The sequence below is a fragment of the Brassica rapa genome, chromosome A05 (genome assembly GCF_000309985.2).
Source record: "Brassica rapa cultivar Chiifu-401-42 chromosome A05, CAAS_Brap_v3.01, whole genome shotgun sequence".
NCBI lineage: Eukaryota > Viridiplantae > Streptophyta > Magnoliopsida > Brassicales > Brassicaceae > Brassica > Brassica rapa.
Genome location: NC_024799.2, coordinates 22,763,333 through 22,788,290, shown reverse-complemented (window position 1 = coordinate 22,788,290; position 24,958 = coordinate 22,763,333). Strand labels below are relative to the sequence as shown.

Below are 24,958 nucleotides of genomic sequence, written 5' to 3'. Positions count from 1 at the left end.
TAAGAAAACACGTGAGCCTATCACGTGACGTTCTCGCGCTGGAAGAGTGAAATTCTTAAGAGTTGTTACATGTCACTCGTCTATAAAGGGTGGTGTACTTATCGTCTCGATCCAATTTTACGAAGCGAGGCGGCTCAACGCTACCTCATCTCTCTCAGGTATTTCAACGAACAGGTAATCTGCACATTACGTTCTCTCACGCATTGATGGTTTTAGTGTTTTAGGAGAAATTGGATTTGAAATAAGTCTAATTTAGACTCTCATTTGGAGAAAATGGTTTCACTTTCACGGTGTTGAGACCAACATTTGTTTCGCAGAAAATGAGATTATTCAGATTCATAACGATTTTGAAAAGGGATATGATCATCGAATCCTTCGTTCAATTCTGGAGATATACGTTGAAGTTGATGTCAAGATTTAGTTTTTTTTTTCCTCTTCAAGTGGGCTGGTAAAAGAAGAAACTTTCAACACGGTTCATCCACTTACATCACACCTTCATACTATGCTTGAAGTAGCTACGCTTTGTGGCAGCTTACTCAGGTTACTTGTCTATTCTTTTCGGTGCAGTTTTGCATGAAATAGTCAACTCTAATGTGTCATTATCACTTCTCACCGTCACTTTTATAATAACCTATTCAGTCATGTAACAACAACATCTGTATTTGAATATGTCAGTGGACAACGACTTTTAATATTGGCTCCCACCAGCGTGGACTTGGACTTCTGTGTGTTACGACTTGACCTTAACCACTAATTTACATTGAATTTGATAAGGTGATACTTCCTCAGAACAACTTTAGAGACATTTTTATTGCTAAACTATCCATCTTCCAAGTGCCTAATTCCTGAAGCTATGTTGTTGCCACACGGCATCTTTATCACTCTTTTAACTTTATCCTTCTTGTTAGGACGATCATGCTGTGCAACCGACACGCTGCTGCAGGGACAGTACTTGAAAGATGGGCAAGAGCTCGTTTCAGCTTTCAACATCTTCAAGCTCAAGTTTTTCAGCTTCGAGAACTCAAGCAACCTTTATCTTGGAATCTGGTACAACGATTTGTATCTTAATGGTAATAAGCAGTATGCTCATATCCAGGACAGAGCTGTCTGGATTGCTAACCGTAACAGTCCAATTTCGGGGCGTTCTGGAAGCCTCACGGTTGACTCACTCGGCAGATTGAAGATCTCAGGAGGAGCTTCAAAAAGCCTGCTTGAGATAACTTCCACGGAAACCACTGGAAACACGACGCTTAAGCTGTTGGATACAGGAAATCTTCAGCTTCAGGAGATGGATTCTGATGGATCGGTGAGGAGGATTGTGTGGGAAAGTTTTGATTATCCGACGGATACCTTTCTCCCTGGAATGAAACTTGGTTTCAATGTCAAGACTGGAAAGAGATGGGAGCTGACGTCATGGCTAGGTGATACTTTACCTGCTTCTGGATCTTTTGTCTTTGGAATGGATGCTAACATTACGAACCGGTTGATCATCTTGTGGCGTGGAAACATGTATTGGGCAAGTGGGCTTTGGTTTAAGGATCGGTTCTCCTTGGAGGAGTTTAACAGCTATGAGTTCGTCTTCTCTTATGTTTCAACCGAGAGTGAACACTATTTTATGTTATCGGTGGATCGCCACTATAGTGATACAGTATTCCCCACGATAACGATAGACCAAAAGGGCATTTTGCATATAAACAGGCTTGATAGAGAGGTCACTCATGTCCGCTGTTCTCCTTTCACTATCGGTGAAGAGGTTGATAATGAATGTTATAGGAAGGATCCGAGGATGTGTTTGAACGCAGGTTGCATAGTCCCTGATATGCTATCGGGGCACAGGAACTGTTCGCCCTCTGGTTATACCTATTTTAGAGAGACAGTATCAGCCTTCTCAAGCAATGGGTTTGTACTTAATGAGACTGGTGGAAGGCTCAGTTCAGCTGATTGCCGTGCTATGTGTATACAAAACTGTTCTTGTCTTGCTTATGCTTCAACCAATGGGGATGGTACGGGCTGCGAGATCTGGAATACTGATCCTACCAACAAAAGGTCGTCTTCTCATAGTCCCAGAACTATACATGTTCTTGTAAAAGGTACTATATCATCTGTGTTTTATTGAAGTGTAGCTATAACTGCAGAATTAATATTTTGGCACTAAGTTTTATATAATACAGGATATGTGGTAGACCGAGAGAACGAAAGGGCGCCGACTTGGCTAGTTGTTGTGGCATCACTGTTCCTAATGATACCTGTAACTTGGTTCATCATCTATCTTTTTCTTAGGAAATTTAAAGTAAAAGGTAACGAACTGTATCAGAATCACTCGTACACTTCCTTATCAAGAGTATTCTTTCTTACAACAAGTTCACCACTTTTGTTTCTATTTGGTCCAGTAACAATCATATTTCGTGGAATGTTCTACTTCTTATGGGGGGAAATTATTCCACAAAGTAAGTCTCATCAGCTGTTGAACTTTCGTATGTATGAAAATTTTCCTCGTCGAAATTGAGAATTGTGTGTGCCTTCATTTAGTGACTGGTTGCATACGAAGGAGGCTTCAAACACTGAGGGTTGGTTCAACAATAGACCAAGAAATGCTACTACGTGAACTCGGAATTGATAGGAGAGGCCGCCGGCACAGGAGAAGTGCAAGGAAGAATAGTAATAATGAGCTTCAGATCTTTAGTTTTGAAACTGTAGCGTTGGCAACAGATTACTTCTCCGATGCAAACAAGCTTGGTGAAGGTGGTTTTGGTCCTGTATATAAGGTACGACTGATTCTTCAGCTTATGACATGAACTTAAAGAGCAGATTCTGATGTTTCCTCTACTTTCTTGAAGGGGAGATTAATAGATGGGGAAGAAGTGGCTATTAAGCGACTATCAATAGCATCAGGGCAAGGATTAGTGGAGTTCAAGAACGAAGCTATGCTTATCGCCAAACTTCAACACACAAATCTTGTTCAGCTGCTAGGATGTTGCATCGAGAAGGATGAGAAAATGTTGGTTTACGAATACATGCCCAACAAGAGCCTTGACTACTTCCTCTTTGGTGAGCTTTCTATAAGAAGCTAAGAATCTGTAGAAACCTATCTGAAACTATGTCTCCAAATCTGCCTTGCAGACCCATTGAGGAAAAACGTTTTGGATTGGACGCTGCGGTTCATGATCATGGAAGGGATCATTCAAGGTCTTTTGTACCTTCACAAGTACTCAAGATTGAAAGTGATACACAGAGACATCAAAGCCAGTAACATTTTGCTAGACGAGGATATGAATCCCAAAATATCTGATTTTGGGATGGCTCGGATATTTGGAGCCCAAGAATCCAGAGCCAACACCAAAAGAGTTGCTGGCACATTGTAAGTAAAGAAGTGACCATAAACAAGGAGAAGAAGATTCTCTGATTATATTTTAACTGAGTTTATTTGTGTTGTATGTAGTGGCTATATGTCTCCAGAGTACTTCAGAGAAGGACTATTCTCAGCTAAATCAGATGTGTTCAGCTTCGGTGTTCTGATGCTCGAAATCATCTGTGGAAGGAAGAACAATAGTTTCCACCATGACTCAGAAGGGCCTCTGAATCTCATAGTTCATGTTAAGAGCCAAGCTTCTTCTTCTTGTTTCATTGATAGCATCTTTGGACCTTTTTGAAACTCTGTTTTTTTTTCAGGCGTGGAACCTGTTTAAAGAGAACCGAATTAGAGAGGTGATAGATCAGTCTTTGGGAGATTCTGCACTTGACAGCCCTCAAGTGTTGAGATGCGTTCAAGTTGCTCTCTTGTGTGTACAGCAAAATGCAGAGGATAGACCAAGTATGTTAGATGTTGTGTCCATGATTTACGGCGAAGGCAATAATGCTCTTACTTCGCCTAAAGAGCCAGCTTTCTATGATGGTCCCCGGAGAAGCTCGCCGGAAATTGATATTGAGACACCGGAGCCAGAAAATGTATCGGCAAATAGGGTCACTATCACAGTGATGGATCCAAGGTGAGCTGCTTGTGACTGGTGAGGCTAAGATAAAAAAACTGAACTTCCATGATATAGTTTTACTTCTTTGACCTGTTTCTGTATGTGGGGTTAACATGTAACTTAACCCTTATTTGTACCCAAGTCCATGATGTCATATATACTATGTAAGGCATTCTCCTTATATTCAGACACAAATTTACAGACCGCTCAGTGTGTTGCGTGGACATGGCCCGGTGACAAACATCCAACACGCATCATCTTGGAATGCGACGCAATAGCATAGTTCCTACTACTTTTAAATCGTTTTCTTGTGTGATAGTCGTTGGGTTTTGTAACTTGCTGATATTCGTTGGCTCTCGCTATATATAACTTGGCTATTTTTATCGAGAAGTAAAAGAAGAAGCCATTTTTCATATATATATGATCGCATAACAAGAACCAAATCATCTAAACTCGAAGGAACAGAGATATTTATTGTGCTTTGGATATTAGGCAACCTTATATATCTTTTCTCCTTGAGTTTCAGGTCTTAATCTAACCTTAAAGCTCAGCCATGTCTTCCAAGCAAGGTGATCATTATCCTCCCTTCTCTCAGCTCGGTTAATATCTCCAAGACAGGTTTAGGATATATATGGAAATATCAGATAAAAATCATTTTGATATATTTTGCTTCAAATGTTTTGTTAAGATGTGTTTGCTTTCATATTTGAGCTCATGGGTTCATTAATCGATCAACCTGCTGGTTTATTGATCTTGTGTGCTCTTCTTTTGATTTGACATGGTTCTTTGTAAAACGTCAACCTTTTTTCTATTGGATATGTAATATGAATATTTGATTGATCTGTTTCTATGTTTGGTTGGTGTTTCAGGAGGGAAATTGAAACCCTTGAAGCAGCCCAAGTCTGGTAAGAAGGAATATGATGAGGTATGATCTTTCTCTTACAACTTACCCCTTTTTATCTTGAATTTTTTTGGCAGTTTTGGTTGGTTTATTATGTGTGTCTAGTGCATGAGTTTTGCCTGCAAAGTTGAGCTATGATGATCATAAACATCAGCTCCAAATCCTATATCCGACTCTCTTTAGGCTAATTAATCGTTTAAACTGTTTTAACACAATAGCACGATAAGGAGTTAATGCAGAAAAAGAAGGATGAAGAGAAGGTAAGATTTGTTTATTTTCCTTTTCTAATTTTATAGTTTTGATTCGTTGAACAATCTTAAGATGAAGTGAATGTTTTGTTCTGTTGTGTTGGGTTGATTGAAACAGGCACTTAAAGAACTCAGGAGCAAGGCATCACAAAAGGGATCATTCGGTGGTGCTGGGCTTAAGAAAAGTGGCAAGAAATGATAAGAGACTCTTCTAATCTCCCCCCCCCCTCTCAATATGTAAAAACTCAAATCTCCCTTTTTGTTGGGAAACTCATATTTGAAAAAAAAAAAAATCTATATATACATGTGTGCTTTGGTCTATAACAATTAACATCGTGTTGCAAAGTTAACAAACAAACCTGTGACAAAAAAAAAACAAAACAAAACAAACAAACACACATAAAAGTTACTCTCCATGTTTCATTTTAATTGATGTTTTAAGATTTTTCTGTTTTAATTTAATTGGTGTTTTCAAATTTATATGCAAAACTTATAATCTCCTCCTCAATTTAAAAATAGCTCAAATCTCCCTTTTTGTTGGGAACTCATATTAAAAAAGTCTGTATGCATATATGCTTTGGTCTATAACAATTAACATCATGTTGCAAAGTTAACACAAACAAAGACAAAAGTTATATTTGAGAGAAACCTACTAATTAGTTACAAGAAATACATACATAGACTAATGCTAACCATGTTAATTGGTCCACAAATCGTTGACAAAAAAAAAAAAATTGGTCCACAAATCTCATTTATTAATTATATTATATGAACCAGAACGACATTTAAGGGAGCGTTTCAAAGAGAGAGAAAGAGAAAGAGAAAGATACAGCGACCAATGCTTCTCTGCGCTTTAATTTGAACTTAACTTTGTGTGGAGAGAGAGAGAAAAGGTTCAGATAGATAGATAGCGAGAAGGAGACGGCGGAGAGCAATTAAAGTATCCGTTTGGAGCTCCGATTCGAGCTAACAAGAGAGAAGAATTTGCGATGAACGGGAGACAGAGATCTGGCGCAGCAGCGGCGGTGCACCACCAGAGGCAGCTCTCCGATAACGTTCTCGACATGTCTTCCTCCAATGGCAACAGATGGCTCCAATCCTCTGGTCTCCCCAACTTCCACCCACCCGCCAATGTAAATCCCACCATCTTGATCCTTTTCTTCTCCATCGGGATTTGAAAAAATCCGATTTTTAATTTTTTTTAAATTTCCAGAAAAGATCTGGTGTTTTTGGATTCAGTCTTTAAATCTAATGGTGTGAATGTGAGTGACTAACACACAGGATTACGGATACTATGCTGGTGGTGGTGGACAAGCAGCAACTAGAGGTTATCATCATCAGAATGCTCAGAGAGGAAACGACTTCTTTGGTGAACCCACCACTCCTCAGTACAGTTCTCGTCCTTCGAGCCAAAGAAAGAACACTGCTGATGAATCTGAGTTCAGTCCCGGGCTCTTAGATCTGCATTCTTTTGATACTGAGCTTCTCCCCGAGGTAAGTATTCCAGAAGGTTTCTGGTTAAAATGTTAATGCTTTTAGGTGGCCATCTGTAAAAATTTATTGCTTGCCCATAAAGTGGACTCCTTCACAGCTCTTTTAGTTCGTTAGACTATTTTTAGTAAAAGAAAGTTCTGATTTTTTTTCTTTCTGTGACCAATTTGGTATCCGTAAGTCAAAGTGTATGATAGAGTTTCATATGATACCATCTGGTTATTTGATTCTATGTTTAACGTAAGATAAATATGTGAATTTCATATCGTTTGCCGTTATGGTATTCACGTAGGCTTCTGACTTGTTATCTCATCTGCAGATTCCGGTCTCTAGCCAGTTAGATGGCCCCTCAATGTTCAATCCTAGTCGAAGCCAAAGTTTTGAGGACTTTGAGGCTTACAACAAGCAGCAGACTAACCGTAGTAGTCGCGTGTTGGCTGATAACTTGGCTGCTGAGAAGGAAAGGATGAATGCTGTCGCAAAGATCAAAGTTGTTGTACGTTTTCTTCCTTCACTTGTGTCCCTATCACGAATCACTTGGTTTTAACCTTTGAAATAAGTAATTTTGATGACTTTTGCATTGCGAATACTAATGCCTTCCTCAACATGATGTTCCCTGATTGTTTGAGAACAGGTGCGTAAGAGACCACTTAACAAAAAGGAGTCCGCAAAAAACGAGGAAGACATTGTTGACACTCATTCCAATTGCTTAACAGTTCATGAAACCAAACTTAAGGTCAGTATCTGATGGTTTGGATTCGTGCAACCTCAATTGTCTGAGCCATCACTCTAGCAAGACACTAAGAGCGATCTTTGACTCAATTATTGCAGGTTGACTTGACAGCCTATGTTGAAAAGCATGAATTTGTGTTTGATGCCGTGCTAGATGAGGAAGTATCAAATGATGAGGTGACTGCTATTTGAAATTACACAGGATCGACTGTTACAAATAATCAGTTACCGTAGTGGTGCTTATTTCTCAAGTTATTATGCCACCTTTTGTAGGTTTATCGTGAGACAGTGGAGCCTGTTGTTCCCTTAATTTTTCAGCGCATCAAAGCCACTTGCTTTGCATATGGGCAGACAGGTAAACAGTCTCCAAAAGAAGCATAGATACAAGGGGTCACTTTCCAAAAAAATAGCAAGACCATAGATCCTAACGTCTAAAGTGTTCGGCATATATTCTAACTCATTATCAACCCGTGCATGAATATAGCCTCTTCAATTTATTTTTAAAAATTGTATGAATCTAGTAGGTAATAATCAACATCCACATATCAGAAACAAATAATACTCTGCTATAACTATAATTGGCTCATTTTCTAGGATTTTATATTCTCAATGTAAACCCCCGTTGGTTTATGTTTGCGTCTCAGGTAGTGGTAAAACCTATACTATGAAGCCTTTGCCTCTTAAGGCTTCAAGGGACATCTTAAGGTTGATGCACCATACATACAAAAACCAAGGGTTTCAGTTGTTTGTCAGCTTCTTTGAAATCTATGGAGGAAAGCTTTATGATCTCCTCAGTGAGAGGAAGTAAGTTCAAAGCACCTCATGTTGTTATCTTATCTTGACTGCAATGCCTATATATTAAGCTGAAAGACAAAACCGTTTTACTTTTATAGGAAGCTGTGTATGAGAGAGGATGGTAAGCAGCAAGTGTGCATCGTTGGTTTGCAAGAATACAGAGTATCTGATACAGAAGCGATTATGGAGCTTATCGAGAGAGGAAGTGCAACAAGAAGTACTGGAACCACTGGTGCAAACGAAGAATCCTCCCGCTCACATGCTATACTTCAGCTCGCTATTAAAAAATCAGCAGAGGGAAATCAGTCAAAGCCCCCTCGGCTCGTTGGCAAGCTTTCTTTCATCGATCTTGCTGGAAGTGAACGTGGTGCAGACACAACAGACAACGACAAACAGACCCGGTAACATCTCTGTTGCGGGCCCTGATTACTCTTTAAAATCTTTTGGTGTGAATATTGTTTCTGGCTATTTGCTTCGATATTTATTGGTATTATCATATAACACAGATTGGAAGGAGCAGAAATCAATAAGAGCTTACTGGCCTTGAAGGAGTGTATTAGAGCTCTGGATAATGATCAAGGTCACATCCCTTTTAGAGGCAGCAAGTTGACTGAAGTTCTCAGGGACTCCTTCATGGGAAATTCTCGTACTGTAATGATATCTTGCATATCTCCAAGCTCTGGATCATGTGAGCACACCCTTAACACCTTAAGATACGCGGACAGGTTGGTTTTACTCGCTCGCTGTTATATCTTCCTTTCTTTTTTTGGTCATATGTGCATCCCATAAACTATGAGAATTGTAGGGTTAAGAGTCTCTCGAAGGGAAACGGCTCCAAGAAGGATGTGTCGTCTTCAACCATGAACCTAAGGGAGTCAACAAAAATTCCTTTGTCTTCCGCACTCCCGACTCCATCTAACTATGAGGATGACGTGAATGAGATGTGGACTGAAGAAAACGATGACTTTGATGCATCGGATTACGAGCAAGAGAAACAAATGTGGAAGAAAAACGTGAAGCCAGAGCCATCCTATAACGTTATGGCACAGGAGAGAATCCCGAAACCTAGTATTCCGGTGAAGTCAAGAGACATGCCAAGGCCCGATATGAAGAAGTCAAACTCCGATGACAATCTAAATGCACTTCTGCAGGTAACATTCAGCTAAACGCTTAGGTCATACATGTTTGTCAGCCTTAACGCAAGGACCATTTATCATGCATTTCTTTTTATAGGAAGAAGAAGACCTTGTTAATGCTCACCGTAAACAAGTTGAGGATACCATGAACATCGTGAAAGAGGTATGAATTTTCTCAGTTTTACCAAACCTCTTGTTTCGATTCTACCTCTTAATCCCTTTCTGCAATCACATGTGCAGGAGATGAATCTGCTGGTTGAAGCAGACCAGCCAGGAAACCAGCTAGATGGTTACATTTCAAGACTGAACACAATCCTCTCTCAGAAGGCTGCAGGTATACTCCAACTTCAGAACCGTCTTGCTCATTTCCAGAAACGCCTTAGGGAGCACAATGTATTGGTATCTTCCACTGGGTACTGACCCCTCACTTCGAGTAAATACTGGCCCTTCTTTTATCGACCTCATCTCTGGGTATTGCACTTGTGCCACCCTACTGGCTTGGACTGGAGATGAGAAGTTTATCCATTTACCGCCTTCCGAGAGCTTTACAGGGAAGAGCTATAGATGATCACAGAGCTTTACATCTGTTCTTGCTGCCGCTTTTTGCATTCTATCATATTATTGTACTGGATTTGTTGCAGAAGATGACATACTATGTAATAATATTTACTGTTGTGCTATTAATGAGCTTGCCTTGTACTATATACAATATTCTATTCCCTATACTAGTCCAATTGAATCGAGCTATGGGAAGTTATAACAAAGTATCTAAAGTATGTGCATGGTTTGGCAATACAGGTTCTAGATCTTTGCCAGAAGAGAGCTTTAAAGTTCACTGTCAAAGGATGGTGTTGATACACAAGCATGACTCAAACATACAAGAAGAAAGACTTGTAGTAAACCAAAACAAATCAAGAATTTGAAAATCACAAACTATAATAGCTCGAGAGTGTTCGGATCAGGCGTAGAGATCATTTAAGAACTTGTCAACGATGTTGAGATACACAGGGCTTCTAAGACGAGAATAGTAATGAAGTGCCTCTTCAACGTCAAGGGCTTGCTCTATATCTCCTGTCTCAATCACATACATCTCTTTAATCTTCTTCTCCATTTTATCGCAGTCTCTTGATAAACGAGAAGAGCAAGCTTCTGTTTTCTTCTCTTGGTGATCTTGTACATGCTCTTGAGTCTTTTGCTCCAGTTTTAATGGACCTCCTCCTCCAATGCTGTTTTTAAGATCAGACTCCCAGATGTTGAGGAAACTTGCGTAGAAATCATCGCCATCGAGAGAATTTGATCTACAAAATGTGCATGAGAAGTGAGTTTTTGGTTTAGAGAGTTTCTTACCTGCTCTAAGAATGATTGACTTCAGACTGTGTAGTGTTCTGTGGAAGAAACTGTTTGTTTTCTGAAACATCTCTCTACACTGTAACTGATATGTTCTTGTCGGGAGGGGAGATCAATGTTCTCTCACATATATTTGTAGTTACTAAATTCGAATTAAATATGTAGTATATTAAGGTGTTGATTGGCTACTTTAGTTTCATAGTATTTGCCAATGTATCTTTAGTGTTTATTACTCTGCATCAAAAAGGCTAAAGTGAAAATTTGTCTTTATCGTGGAATGTCACCTTTCACTTTTTTTTTTCTTCATGTTTGTCTTTTTTGATGATTTGAAGATCTTAAAATTAAGGTTAATAGTGATGGATGCACGATTTCAAATTGTGCATGTACTTTATTCATTGAATTATAGTAGGGTATTATAACTTTATTATTGGATAAATATCAAATAGTTGGTACGGTTTCAATAAAAAGGATGGATAGAGAAATATTTTAAGTATGTTTGTATAGGAAGGTACTACGTACTATTGTTGTTTGACTAACTGTTGTCTAAAGCACGGTGTAACATTCCTTAGTTAAGATGCAAAGCTAAAGCGGCTCTGTCTTTGGACCTACATACCAACGTTAATCCATGATTTTGGGGGAACTACTTTAAACGTATTAATGACCAAACCTATGCAAGTAGAGAGGCTTATTTGGTACAGAGAAAAACAAATTAGGTCTGTTGAAACTGTAAAGGACAATGTTCTAACATCAAGTTTGGAAACTCCATAAACTCTAAGAGACATTCACAAAGGTTGGTCAAATGATATTGCATCTACTTGATGTGTACCATTCTTGTCTTCACTTGCTTCGGTAGAGTTACTATCACGCCAAAGCATTTTCATTGTATATAGCTAAAACTAGCTTGTTTAAACTCGTTGGTTACTTATTCAGCTAGCACAAATTCAGCAATATGCAACCAACTATAATCTAAAATGTAATGTACCATGGCACACATGCAGCAAAGTCTACATAAATCACCATAGGTATTGAGTGATGTTTCTTGCAAGAGCATAAATAAATGTGGAAGCCAACTTCATCTGTTGCATTTTGCTCTTCAGCAATCAGAAGAATCGTTACTGCCGAATGACAGATCCTCAACCACATGATTTGACTTAGGACTGTGATCTAGATGCAATGAAACCAAAGAATAAAAAATTGTCTGAAACTGAAAATGGGCAAAAGAAACTGGAATAAGGCCCATTTCTATCAAAATAGAAACCTAGGCCCATTAATAAACATAAAAGCCCATGATATCGCTTCCAACCCTAGAGTCAGAAGTCATATAAGTGGCCGTCTTATAAGTTTTACATCTTCTTCCTCCCCTGAAGCCGAATAATCAATCATCCTAGGTTTTTGGTGGCAAGCAGCTCGCTACAATGGTGAACTCTCTCTCTCTCTCTCTCTCTCTTCCTCCACACGTTCTCTCTTGTATTGAACCATTTTCTGATGTTGGTTGTGTGATGTTTTTTTTTGTTGAGTAATACAGACAAAGGGAACAGGGAGTTTTGGTAAGAGGAGGAACAAGAGTCACACACTATGTGTGAGATGTGGACGTCGTAGCTTCCACATCCAGAAGAGTCGTTGCTCTGCCTGCGCTTACCCCGCCGCTCGCAAGAGGACCTGTAAGTTTCTTCATTTTTTAAAAAATATCACGCCGTTCCATTTTCTTACCGATCAATCTTGTTTATTGATTCTTGATAATCCTTAAGAGAGTTGTATTGTTGCTGTTCAGTGTTACGTTATAAGGGAATGTTTTAATTTAACAAATCAATTGTATATTAGCTCGACTGATTTGTCGTGTAGTTGTAATATAATCTCAATAGGATGTAACTTTACATGTTGTTTTAGTAGTATCTAGCTAAATTTGATTTGTTGTTTAATTGTAACAATCGTTTTGAGTTTGGAGAAATGTATTGCGTCTTTATCATATATTAATGAAATTGTATCTCTTATTAGACAACTGGAGTGTGAAGGCAATCAGGAGGAAGACAACCGGAACCGGAAGGATGAGGTATCTCAAAAATGTTCCCCGCCGTTTCAAGACCGGTTTCAGAGAAGGTAATAACGTTGATTAATGATTTTGTTAGAAGTCCAAAATGGGGTTACTAATGATGTCACACATTTTATTTATTTACATTAGGTACTGAAGCCAAGCCAAGGAACAAGGGAGCAGCTGCTTCATCAGCCTAAAAGAAACCTCACTTGGTGTTAAAGGCAGGAAGGGACTAAAATTTAGCACTTTTCTCTCGCTCTATCTAGTTTTGAGATTTCCTATTCCTGAATACTATTTATGTTTTTGTTTCAAGTTTTCGAACCTGGTTGATATATCATCCCTTCATCTTGCAATTTTATAACTTTCTTTGCTATTTTTACACATTCATCCAAATGATTTCTAATGAACCAAGTATAAAGTCCCAAACATTAGCAAAACCACCTTTACATTGAGTCTATCTTATCAAACCACCTTGAACTTATCACCACCTTTGTTCATTTCTGGTACACCATTTATATAGCCGGGATTCGGCAACAAAGATCATCAACCGGTTGTGAATGCTTAACCAACGTGTTAAAGTAAAAGAGAGAGCTTTTTGCTTCTTTGGCATTATGATGTGCTTAATCAACCTTGGTTTCATTATCTTCTTAGTTGTTACATAAAAAATTTTGATAAATGATTTTATTACTAATCTCTTCAGTTTGTGGTACACCTTCATTTGCAAGCTGTTAACATTACTGTAAACTAAAGTTACACAACACTATGATTTCTGCTGTGTACTACTCTCCTCACAACCTCCATTACATTTCTTCATATGGTATCAAAAACAACAATAACTTTGATCCCTAAGGTTAGGCAGATTCCGCATCTACAACTCATCTTTAGCAAACTGATCCTTCGACTTTTAACTCTTCATTGATAAAAACAGCCGTCTCCTTAGCACTAGACTTCGCCAACAACTTTAACTGCACAGAACAAAACAACAGTGTGAGACCAAAAACCTTCCTGGAGGAAAACAAAAGAAACAAATAAGATGTGAACCCTATTTTCCTTTTCACCGGTTTTGTAAAGCAACAAGATTGTTGGATAATCATCACCCTCCTGCATCAACCACCACATAATATACCATTATAATCACCCCTCTACATCTCTTTGAAGTTATTACCTTTAGTTTAGGATGCTCGTTTCCAGAAGCGTCTAACCTCGCAAAGACAAGATTATCAAACCCTTTGAAGTGTTTGGACAACTTCTCTACCTGTTTGCTCATCGCCTGAGAGTTATGACACCATGGTGTGTGCACCTGTCTCCATGATAAAACTCAATGTTGCATCCTTTAACAAGAGTTTTGGTTCCATTTACCTCAAGAAGAATGGCTCTTCAAGACCAGTTCATCAAAAGTCCTGCCGACCACAGTCACTACATTTCCATTTTGCTGCAGATTTGGAAGAATCAATGTTTAGCCATATTACCACACAAATAACATTCAGAAGAGAGAATGTATTTTTTTGATACTCACTTTATCTGGAATTGGCTCTGACCTGTAGTAAGGTGTCACAGTTCCATGCACAAGTCCTAAAGAAAACTCCTACACTGCAAAAACTCAACATCGATTAACTTCAGTGAGTTTTCTACTTATCTGTGAAGGAAAGAAAAAGAGTTCTGAGAAATTTTGTACTTCTCTATTGCTAGGGGAAGGATCTGCCTCAAGCAAAAACTTGGAGTTCAAGTCAACGCAGCAATCTATTACATGAACTCGATATTAATCACTGTAGCTAGTAGCTTTGTCAATAGCCTGCAAGTATATGTAATCGCTTGTTCAGAAAACTTACAACAGTTTTCTTTGTATCTTCAATCCCAAATAAGGTTAAGAATGGCATTTCGAGGTTCTCATTTGATCCTTCTGTAATAAATAGAGAGACCGGAGAAGGTGATGTCTTCAGCCTTCAGATCATTTAATACGAAAGTAAATAAATATTTAATCTTTTTTTTCTTTTTGACTTTTTAATTTGACCACATTTAACATTTATTTATTCAAGACAAACCTCTTATTATTATTACACATCACTCGATTACAAATGAGCATGAGATTGATCATGAATAGCTGCAATCACTCTTATCGATCGGTACGCGCTTACTAATGGCAACATCGATGACAAATGAGCATGAGATTCTCTTTTTGTGCCTTATTGTAACCAATCTTCCGACCACATCTCCTCTTGTTTTGACTTCAAATCTCAGATTCACCTGAATCTTTCCGCCTCTCTCTGTGGCCTCTAGGCTTGCTCCTGCACCGTATAATGGGATCCTTCTTCCTTCTATAACCACTGCTTCCGTATATTGACTCTTCTTCGGTTGATAATGTTCCTTCAACTGCTAATGAGAAATTTTGTCATACCAAAGCCTTAAATTATATCAAAAGCTACACTAACAAAAAACATATATGCTTATGACTCGATGATCTCAGAATTAAAGAGTTAGGTCCAAAATCTTATCTTATATCATTCGGTTACTATATTTTTGTACATTCAATCTAACCAAAAACCAGTAAGTTCCAATTCTAAGTATGTGCTCATTAGTGCATTTGTATTAAGGACAATCCCAGACCAATGGTAAATAGACCAAATTATCTCATAGCCTACAAGTTTAGGATTCTTTTCAAGTGCATATATATATGAATGCTGTTTTTCTATCTTACAGGGTACCATAGTTGCACACTATTTCCTCTTTATGAAATACAATCGAAATAATTATACATCTTGGATCTAAGTTTTTTCTTCTCTTTAATTCCTTAAAAATAAATAAAAAACTGAGCAAGTCTTGTTTTAAGATTTACTTCATGGTATCAGAGCCAGGCTATCAATGATAACATGGCTTTGATACCACGTAGAAGATCTCAAAACCAAAATAAATATGTGCTCAAATGAGCTTAGCATAATAGAAATTTAAGGTGAAAGATAAGCTCATGAAGAACTTTATTTTAGAACAGAAGATATATAAGACGAAACTAAAGAATCACCAAGAGAAATGATTATATGACAATATTGAGATTGAAGAAGAGAGTTACTCTCAACATCAATACCCGAAGGTTAACAGATAAGACAAGGTTCTTTAACATTCGTATTTATACACATCTACTTCCATAAAACCCTAACACACATGGGCTTAACATAACAATGGGCTAGTTGACATTTGTTTTGGGCTTGTGGTTAATAATTTGCACTAGTGTTTTTTTTCAACTTTCCATGAGAAACTAGATTCCTGATTTGTTGAAACACAGTTTAAAATCTTAATTTTACAAAAAAAAGTATTCATTTTTTAAATTATAATAGCATAACTAAAATTTTGGAAAAAAAAGTTTACAGCATGAAGTTCATATATAAGCCGCCCTGCTGAATAGTACATGGCCGATCCGTTGACCCAAGATTAATATTTTTGTCAAGTTTTACGTGTGTGATTAAACACATAAAAATTCTTTAACTACAAACAAAATAAGTACCTGACCGGTGGCGATAGGGAGTTGGTAATATAAGAGACTGACTGGTTTGGAACTAACATGAATACCAAATGTTGGGGCAGGATTGTATATACCAATTCTTAATGTTCCATTCAAAGTCAGCAACTTGGTATGCATGCCATAGAAATCTGATCCTTGACCAACATAGAAGTTGCGTAGTTCGAATGTCTGCATCACATTCAACCATCACTAACCAAACATTTTCAAAAGAAACAAAAAAAGTGGTCTATATCAATATATATATTAAAGGTTTTTAAAGAAATAAAAACAATTATTATTAGTACCTGAACAGAGATTTGAGCCTTGTAAGGTCTACTAGCTCCCCACGTGATTAAGCAACAGAAGGCGAAGAGACTTATAAAAATGAAAACGGCAAGTATGGCCTGAGACCTCCTTATAGAAGTCACATCGTCCATTTCTTCATACGAACCTTCTTCAAGTATAGTCTCATATTCTTTCTCGTTAGATCGGCACTTTTTGACGTTTTTTCTGTCTGATGATGATGATCGGGATATCCCGGAGAATCTACTCTCTGATGAGTTACGAGAGTGGCGGCCCAAGGAGTATGAATCGTGTGTGGGAGAGTCCATCATTGTACTAGGCTGTGTAACTGACGTGTAAGAGTCACGTGAAGGACTTTGCACGTAGTACATGGCGCGTTTTGAAGATCGTGAAGGCGAAGCCGCTAGACTTGTCATGTCGGACATCTTGGTTTACTTATATCTTGACCTAGTGGATCACCAGCAAGGTAACGTGAGAGAGGAAACTCTAAACTTTCTCATCAAGAACATAGTTAAAAGAAAAAAAGAGAAATATGGTGTTTAAAAAAAAAAAAGAGGAGGAATGTGGTGTTTTAAAGACATTTTGTTACGTGGAAATAAGACAGAACATGGAAGATAGTTTTGATTTTTTTTTTGACGAGGAAATCAACTAAGAGGGAGATGGTGACCAGTTTCTTGTGGTTGAGGTATTACCGCGGCTGAGTCCAGACGGATATCCGAACCTGTTTAGTTTAGGTTTGGGACTTGGGAGTGTATGTGAGCAACTGAGTGTTGGTGGATTGAGCTTACTTGTCGAGTTATCGTTTGTTAGTAGTTCTACATCTGTGAGCTGTAAAGGTATCATGGAATAATTTATTAGTCTTAACTCTTAAGAGTTTATATCGTCCGTCCGTTTTGAACTTTTGATTAATATGGAAATAAGGTTGGTTAACTTTTATGGAGATGTCTTTATATAAAAATAGAAGTGAATTATCAGTGCGCTGCCTGCAAAACCTTACTTCATAAAGTCCGTTTTTAATTTTTGTATTGTATGTAATGTGTTAGTTATTATTTATGTGTGTATTTGTGGAAAATGAGTTATAATGTTGATGCATTCAGTGAGGAATGAGGATGCATTGATGGTGCTCATCTCCACTTCTCTATGATGACATTCACTATCACTAGGCTGAAAGCAAAAACACAATCGCTTTAAAGTCATGATGATTGGATAAGTTTGGTGATTGGCGGATGACAAGTGTTTTCAGAATATGTAATGTGTTTTTCTAACCTTTTTTTTGGTAAAAAATGTTTTTCTAACCTTTTTTTTTTGGTAAAAAACGTTTTTCTAACTTTGTTATTGGCAAAAACAAAAACAAAAAATGTATATGGTATTTAGATTAGGGGTTATTGGTTGTTGTATTTTTATGGATTTGAAAATCCGAATTAAATCTAGTGTTATTGGTTCTATGATTTTCAAATCTGTATTAAAATCATGTGTTATTGGTTTAATGATTCACAAATTCTATATCAAATCAAATGTTATTCAATCGTACGGATTTACTAATATATTTGATTTTATAATGGATTTGAATGGATTTGCTTGGATTTTTCTGTTAAAAATACAAAAACTCAAATCTGGAGATCCGAGGGAAAATCTCTGAATTTGTATATTTTACTTGGATTTATAAATACTATATGGATTTCTAAATCAATCAAAATATATAAACCAATAACACCTTATTATATATTTGCTGACAAGGGAGACAAAACCTAATTTTTCGACCAACCATCATGTTACGTATTAGTTTTACCTTTACACTTGAAGTTCTAAAGATTCTTTTAATAAAAGTTCTGATGATTTTATATTATTGAATTTTTTGTAAGAAGATTTGATATTTATGCATATACAAGCGACACATTCTTTATATGAAATAAAAAAACAAGCGACGCATTCATTGTATTCCGAACTTACTACGGTCAACGTGCAGAAATAGTCAAATTCTATACAAATACTTCGTACCATTTTTTTTTGAATAAACTATGGAAATTTGATTTCTTGTAACATTTAAAAACTTGAAATAACTTTTGAGAAATAAATTTGATGGTACTTGACTACTTTTTTTCTGCTCAAATAAAATTGATGGTACTTGACTACTTTTTTTTGGTCACATAAAATTGATGGTATTTGACTACTTGATTAAATACTAACCTTTCCTCCAAAATGATTTTTTTGAGCCGATACCATGAGCCCTAAAATCTAAGTTTCTTTTTCTCTCGGCCCATTTAGCTGCAAACCGAAAATGAGAGAGATCATTCTGAAGCTAAAGGTCACAGCTTCAACAACATTCCAGATGGGAATAAATTGAGATATGAGCCTATCCATCTCCCATCAATAGAGGTCTGAAAACGACGTGGACACACGTCAGAGAAATCTCTACTACAACTCTGATGACTCATCAAATCCTATTTTTCTTACTGCAAGCTCTTTGTATTTTCTTTTTATTCTTATCAGAACCGGTCCATTTATGATTCTCACGATTACTATTATCTCTTAACAAAAAGATTGTCACAAAAGATATGTTGAAGATAAGAGAGGGAAAAAGAAAAGACAAAAGATTACGTAAGCAGTAAGGTACTTAGGTAAGACAGTTACTTAAACACAGGAAGATAAAACGACAGAACATGTGAAGATTCTTTAAAAGTTAAAACCTGTCGGAAAAGGTGACGTACGATTCACTTGTTCTTAAATCTCCTTTACGAGTTATCATCAAAAGATTAGTTCTTGTGATATTAAAGGAATCTCTTTGACTAATTTGTTTAGCTAAAGATGCTGGAAGGGAAAGCAAAGGTGGAAGACACAGATATGCCAGTGAAGATGCAAATGAAAGCATTGAACATTGCTTCTCAATCTCTCGATCTTTTTGATGTATCTGATTGTCAACCTATCGCTGCTCACATCAAGAAGGTTATATATATCTTTTTTAGTTCTCTGAGGAAGGTTTTTGTAGAGTCTTTTTTCTTCTTCTCTGGCTAATTTTCTTTTGGTTAAAAAGCAGGAGTTTGATGAGAGATATGGAAGTGGTTGGCAATGCGTGGTGGGATCAAACTTTGGGTGTTTCTTCACACATTCTAAAGGAACTTTCATCTATTTCCATTTGGGAACCCTCAACTTCCTCATCTTCAAAGGAGCCACTCTTTAGTTTCTTAATAACACCCATGTTTGTTTTTGTGTAGGAAGCTGGGTTATTTTTTTGTTCTCTCTTTTCATGTTTTTAAAATTGATATGTTTTTCCAATAAATTGTGAGATCATATGTATCTGTATAATATGAATTTTGTGATTAGTCAAGAAAAGTATAAACATATTAAAACGATTTAACATAGAGTATGAAAAATGAACTAAATTTAGTACTAGCTAATTATAATACTTACAAATACAACTACACAGCATGCGATGATGCAAAGCTATACTGTATACAGCATAACATTTTGGAAACCATATGCATAATCATGCTTGAAAAAGTGCATCAATGTCTGCGTTTGTGTTTAAAGTTTATAAATAGTAAAGTAAAAATGTTTAAACACACATCATCTTAAAATATAAACTTCAATCCTAAATTTGTTTATATAATAACTGTAATGATAAATCAATCGGTTAGTTAGTTAGTTAGTAATCTAATGAGGCAAAGAGAGAAAAAGAAGCCTATTCTGGATTTGCCATACTATTGAGTATTATTATTTACCACAAGTTTCATTAGTTTGTTCTCTCAATTCTCTACAAGAACATATCAAATAACTCTTTCTGCTCTGTTCTTTCATCTTTCTTAATGTCTCTCCCGCCTAAAAACTCCTCTTTGTTTCAAGAGGAGAAAACAGAAGGGTTCAAAAACAGAGAACCTCTCCTTAGATTTAAGAAAATTATGGAAATGGTGAAAGCGGTTGAGAGAGAAGACAAAGAAAGCTACAAATTCGGATTGTACGATTTCGAGAACATGAAGGAGAAAAACGTATCTTCTCGGAACGTCAAGAGATGGAACTCTAGTTCTGCCTTGAGAACTGAAGATCCAGACATTGATGATGACACTGTTTTCAAAAGAACTGCTGTCTCTAGCGTCCTACCAATGTTACCGTTTCGACCGCCTCAGACATGTGAAGCAACCGGTGAAGAATTACAGGAAGAGGCAGGCAAGAAAAAAACAAATGTTTCAATGTTTCAAAATGACTTAGATTAATGAGTTTTTAGGTTTTCTTGGGTCACAAGTTAAGATAATTAGAGATTTCTTGTTGTTTACGTTATCACTGTGGTGGTAAGTTTTATACAGAGAAAAATCATGTTATTGATTTATGTATCTATATGTGTTGCAGAAAGGGAACAGATGAAAGAAAGGTTTGCGAAGCTGCTTCTAGGAGAAGACATGTCAGGAGGAGGCAAAGGTGTTTCATCAGCACTAGCATTATCAAACGCAGTCACAAATCTTTCAGCATCAGCGTTTGGAGAGCAACGGCGTTTAGAGCCAATGTCAGAGGATAGAAAAGAACGGTGGAGAAGAGAAATGGGATGGCTTCTCTCTGTTACTGATCATATAGTTGAGTTCTCTCCAACACAACAAACAAACAAGGATGGTTCTTCCATTGAGGTTTCTGAAAACATTCTCCCTTCTCTTAGTTAAAGTTCTTGTTTCTGTGTGTGTGTGTGTGTGTCTGAATATGGATCTTTTTGATGTAGGTAATGACTACTAGACAGAGAACAGATCTTGTCTCCAACATCCCTGCTCTTAAGAACCTCGATGTGATGCTCACAGTAAGTCAAAATATACACTTAGAATCTGCATCAACAACATCTAATGTTGTTATTTTGTAGGATTGTCTTGATAAATTCAAGGATCAGGATGAGTTCTATTACGTCACAACCGATTCTCCTGAACATTTAAACAGTAACTCGACCAGGAACAATGATAAATGGTGGCTACCAACAGTGAAAGTTCCACCTAATGGCTTATCCGAAACGTCGAAAAGGTTTCTACTGAGTCAGAAAGAATGTGTGAGCCAAGTGCTTAAATCAGCATTGGCCATAAACGCCGAAGTTTTGTCTCAAATGGAGACCCCTGAGAGCTACATTGACTCACTTCCTAAGGTATGATAAAACTTAAACACTAAGAACTAAGAGCCCTTTTGATTCTGTATCCTTTGTCAATGCCTTCTTCTTCTTTTTGTTTGTATTTACAGAATGGGAAAGCTAGTCTTGGAGACATGATCTACAGAATGATAACGTTAGACATGTTTGATGTAGAGAAGTTCCTTCTTGAAATGGACTTATCATCTGAGCACAAGATTCTTGATCTTCAGGACAAAATTGAAGCTTCGGTTGTGATATGGAAGAGAAAGATAGTGCAGAAAGACAACAACAAGTCTTCATCTCCATTTAGTACTAATCTGAGTATGGAGAAGAGACAACTGCTAGAAGAAAGAGCAGAAACCATCTTGCTTCTTATCAAACTAAGATTCCCAGGAATCTCTCAATCCACACTTGACATCAGCAAGATACAATTCAACAAAGTAATCAATCAAAAACATCTACTAAACCACATTTTAGGAGTTTACTTGTTTAATGTTCTGTCTTAAACAAACTGTTTTTTTTTTGTAGGATATAGGATTAGCTATAATGGAGAGTTATTCAAGAGTTCTTGAAAGCTTGGCGCACACGGTACTGTCAAGAATAGAAGATGTCCTTGTGGCTGATCAGCTAACTCAGGACCCTGAAAGCTTACTTTGTAAGAGATATATAGTGAAGGAGACAGAGAGTCCTAAGAAGGAGGAAGAAAGAAACTTTTGTCTTTTAGAGGAGCGACCGATAAAACAGAAGGCTCCCATCTCACTGTCAGAGGTAATGCAATGGAATATGGATGACAAGAACGATGCACCACTCAAAGATTCAGGCAAGAAGCTGTTGACCAGAGTGTCAACCATGATCATGGCTAACAACAAGAAGAGTACCTCATATCTTGAATCTCTAGGAACCACAAGGAGTCCAAGAGCAGGTCAATACTCTTAAGAAGAATATTTATTTTGTAAAATTAGGGAAGGAGATGTAAAAGAGAAACATAATATACATAAATCAAAAATCATTTGAAGAGATTGTAGTATATATTGAGAAATGTTTATGGGATTATAAAGAGGGAGAGAAGGTAACAAACATGCATGAATCTAAATCAAAGTTTGCCGCGAGGACCGAGCTTAGGCTTCTCCTGAGGACCTCTCTTGATGGGAAGAACATCACCGGTGGAGGAAGCGCTGACGTAAGTAAGCAAAGATCCTCCTCCGAGGATCAAGAACTTGAGGAGCAGTCCTCTCTTTGTGAATGGTGCAGCGAATGTCTCAAAGAACTTGCTCTACAAGTTAGCAGAGAATAAAAGAATCTTTTCACAATATTGTTCTAAAGTATAACAAATCTATTTAGGTTTTCGAGATTAGTAGACCTGAAGTGGGTTGTAAGGAGAAGGAGCATCAGAGCCGTATAGATCCCATTGACCTGTTGTGTTTCCCAAATCTTCTAAGTCAAAGTAGACACTTTTGTCTCCATACTTAGCCACCACACCACCAGACCTAGCAAAATGAAGAACAACCTCAGGCTAATATTGATTACATACACAAGAGATGAAATGCCAATCATGTATATATATTTATTTATTTTTATTAAACCGGAGGAGTTCAGACCAGGCTCTAATCTACCTGGAGACCCGAGTTTAGCTGTTGCTAATAAATGATGACATGACGTACTCTCACAGTGGAACTAATTTTCTTGTGATAATTTACTAACCCAACTCAGCATTGGTCCAATCATATATCTTTCTTTAACATTTTCATCACTATTTATTCCATACACTTGGTCTTCATATATGAAGTTACAAACTATAAACGTAAATTGCAAATCTGTATTGTAGTTTTCAGTAGCATTTTAACTAAGTTAGTAGATAAATAAAGAGGTTTGGTTTACCGGATTGATTTGGTTTTGATGCTTAGGCGGGAAGGCTTGAAGGAGAGCTTGGCTCCGGCGAGTGAGCTTCCGCCAAGGCCTTTTACGGCCACGGATGGTTTCACGGCGGCGACAGTTGCAAGAGACGCCATGAGCTTTGATCACTATTTTGTGTTGTTGGGTGATTTGAAATTTGTTTGAAGAGATAGCCTTTAGCCTAAATGAGTGGATTCTGATCTTCGTCTGACGTGGCAAACTGAGAACTCCTCTTGGAGATTTTCTTGTGCCAGTTAGGAAATGCCACGTGGAACCTATTAAGATAATGCTATCTTCTATGTTCTAACTGAAAATAGTTCATCACTTCTTGTTTGGACGCTGGGAGCGCGAGTGCGCCTTTACAGTTTATAGGTTTTGCTGTAGGTCCCTTGTTTTTTTTTAACTTTGTAAAAGGCCCAAATAGTTTTCGGTTCAGTAAAAATCCAGCCGCTCGCAAGTTTTCTGAACTAGCAGTTTTATTTTGGGCTCTGATCTTGATCTCGAGAAAACATTATAAATCAAAACATAAATACTTACGTTACCTCAAAAACGCTAGCTAAATGACATTGAGTCAAAGTTGGCTTCTATGAATGGCAAAATAATTTTGTTTTCTACAACTTATGATAATACTTTCTGTCACAATCTATTTATATCGAATGTACAAGGTGGAAAAGAGCTTTCTTAATCGATATCACATATTTATATATTTCTTTTTAACAACATAAATTCAATAATAATAATAATGTAAAGAAACTTTAGAAATACATAAACGATGAAAACACAACAAATAACATAGCCAAAATGACAGAAAACAAGATGATCCATGAAATAGAGTGCTAAGATGATTCTCTTTTGAGAAGTATTTGTTAATAGAACATCAATTCTATTGATTTATTTTTTGCGATCTTTAAATCTTTGTCGCATTAGAAACATCAATTTTTTTTTGTATTATATTGGTTTTAATCCGGTTTAGATCTATACATATTCTTTGGTTCAGAATCTAATATATTGATTCAACCGTAAGAAATAGGGGTGTTCAATCCGGATATCGGTTCGGTTTCGGTTCGGTTTTTTTCGGTTTCGGTATTTCGGTTAGTAAAATATAACTACCATTCTAAATCCATATTTACTTCGGTTCGGTTCGGTTTATATACTGTCGGTTTTCGGTTTATTCGGTTTTATACCAAAAAAAATAATTATTTTGTTTGAGATAATATTATATGAATTTTAGAGTCATATTGTCAACACAATCATTTATTAAAAATATATTACATGTTCAAATAAATGAACGAAAAAGTAAAAATGTTTCTACCATCAAATAAAATAATCAAATCTATAACTAAAATCAAAGTTTGAAATTTTGAAAATAAAAATATGAAACAAAACAGAAACATGAAAGAAAAGTTTTTCCACTCTTTCATATTTAGTGTTCATTAAAGTCATGTTTTTTCAATTGAAAATTTTCAATTAATTATTGTCCATAAAATTTATAATCTTCATATTAATTTAGTGAAGACTAAAATAAAT

The 24,958-nt window shown here is 36.9% G+C and overlaps 8 protein-coding genes across 15 annotated transcripts; 5 read left to right on the top strand and 3 right to left on the bottom strand.

The window, feature by feature from the left end:
• The first annotated feature begins 23 nt into the window (after positions 1-23).
• LOC103869859 (G-type lectin S-receptor-like serine/threonine-protein kinase CES101) lies at positions 24-5,507 on the top strand. Of its 6 annotated transcripts, none has more exons than XM_033292242.1 (15): positions 24-174; positions 318-540; positions 676-774; positions 909-2,090; positions 2,172-2,297; positions 2,391-2,447; positions 2,530-2,765; positions 2,838-3,048; positions 3,121-3,358; positions 3,440-3,593; positions 3,670-3,986; positions 4,171-4,537; positions 4,838-4,893; positions 5,088-5,129; positions 5,236-5,507. In XM_033292242.1, the coding sequence occupies exons 4-12, from the start codon at positions 1,289-1,291 to the stop codon at positions 4,244-4,246; spliced, it is 2,217 nt and encodes a 738-aa protein (XP_033148133.1). In that variant the 5' UTR covers positions 24-174; positions 318-540; positions 676-774; positions 909-1,288; the 3' UTR covers positions 4,247-4,537; positions 4,838-4,893; positions 5,088-5,129; positions 5,236-5,507. The 6 variants fall into 6 exon arrangements, with proteins under 6 accessions (XP_033148133.1, XP_033148134.1, XP_033148135.1 ...); XM_033292243.1 differs by having other exon boundaries at positions 30-158; XM_033292244.1 differs by having other exon boundaries at positions 158-174; positions 442-540.
• Positions 5,508-5,923: 416 nt separating this feature from the next.
• On the top strand, positions 5,924-9,984 carry LOC103869858 (kinesin-like protein KIN-13B). Its single transcript, XM_009147927.3, has 12 exons — positions 5,924-6,250; positions 6,399-6,611; positions 6,928-7,104; positions 7,243-7,344; positions 7,440-7,517; positions 7,614-7,695; positions 7,985-8,144; positions 8,234-8,536; positions 8,642-8,860; positions 8,941-9,286; positions 9,369-9,434; positions 9,512-9,984. Exons 1-12 carry the CDS (start codon positions 6,107-6,109, stop codon positions 9,689-9,691), a joined length of 2,070 nt encoding a protein of 689 aa, XP_009146175.2. The 5' UTR covers positions 5,924-6,106; the 3' UTR covers positions 9,692-9,984.
• A 118-nt stretch (positions 9,985-10,102) lies between these two features.
• Positions 10,103-11,646, bottom strand: LOC103869857. The gene has a single exon (XM_009147926.3). It carries the CDS (start codon positions 10,686-10,688, stop codon positions 10,230-10,232), a length of 459 nt encoding a protein of 152 aa, XP_009146174.1. The 5' UTR covers positions 10,689-11,646; the 3' UTR covers positions 10,103-10,229.
• Positions 11,647-11,909: 263 nt separating this feature from the next.
• Positions 11,910-13,025, top strand: LOC103869855 (60S ribosomal protein L37-2). The gene is made up of 4 exons (XM_009147922.3): positions 11,910-12,036; positions 12,144-12,279; positions 12,614-12,715; positions 12,798-13,025. Exons 1-4 carry the CDS (start codon positions 12,034-12,036, stop codon positions 12,845-12,847), a joined length of 291 nt encoding a protein of 96 aa, XP_009146170.1. The 5' UTR covers positions 11,910-12,033; the 3' UTR covers positions 12,848-13,025.
• A 1,593-nt stretch (positions 13,026-14,618) lies between these two features.
• Positions 14,619-17,105, bottom strand: LOC103869856. 3 transcript variants are annotated; one of them, XM_009147924.3, is made up of 3 exons: positions 16,449-17,105; positions 16,204-16,332; positions 14,619-15,020 (listed from the first exon to the last, which is right to left on the bottom strand). In XM_009147924.3, the coding sequence occupies exons 1-3, from the start codon at positions 16,869-16,871 to the stop codon at positions 14,742-14,744; spliced, it is 831 nt and encodes a 276-aa protein (XP_009146172.1). In that variant the 5' UTR covers positions 16,872-17,105; the 3' UTR covers positions 14,619-14,741. The 3 variants fall into 3 exon arrangements, with proteins under 3 accessions (XP_009146172.1, XP_009146173.1, XP_009146171.1); XM_009147925.3 differs by having other exon boundaries at positions 16,239-16,332; XM_009147923.3 differs by having other exon boundaries at positions 14,623-15,020; positions 16,147-16,332.
• Positions 17,106-17,508: 403 nt separating this feature from the next.
• Positions 17,509-19,796, top strand: LOC103869853 (dynein light chain 1, cytoplasmic). The gene is made up of 3 exons (XM_009147920.3): positions 17,509-19,145; positions 19,246-19,389; positions 19,481-19,796. The coding sequence occupies exons 2-3, from the start codon at positions 19,252-19,254 to the stop codon at positions 19,622-19,624; spliced, it is 282 nt and encodes a 93-aa protein (XP_009146168.1). The 5' UTR covers positions 17,509-19,145; positions 19,246-19,251; the 3' UTR covers positions 19,625-19,796.
• Positions 19,797-20,348: 552 nt separating this feature from the next.
• On the top strand, positions 20,349-22,474 carry LOC103869851 (rop guanine nucleotide exchange factor 13-like). Its single transcript, XM_018658713.2, has 6 exons — positions 20,349-20,607; positions 20,788-21,059; positions 21,149-21,223; positions 21,284-21,556; positions 21,649-21,978; positions 22,067-22,474. Exons 1-6 carry the CDS (start codon positions 20,349-20,351, stop codon positions 22,472-22,474), a joined length of 1,617 nt encoding a protein of 538 aa, XP_018514229.1.
• LOC103869852 (photosystem I reaction center subunit VI-1, chloroplastic) lies at positions 22,471-23,677 on the bottom strand. The gene is made up of 3 exons (XM_009147919.3): positions 23,417-23,677; positions 22,899-23,025; positions 22,471-22,811 (listed from the first exon to the last, which is right to left on the bottom strand). The coding sequence occupies exons 1-3, from the start codon at positions 23,545-23,547 to the stop codon at positions 22,632-22,634; spliced, it is 438 nt and encodes a 145-aa protein (XP_009146167.1). The 5' UTR covers positions 23,548-23,677; the 3' UTR covers positions 22,471-22,631.
• Positions 23,678-24,958: the final 1,281 nt, after the last annotated feature.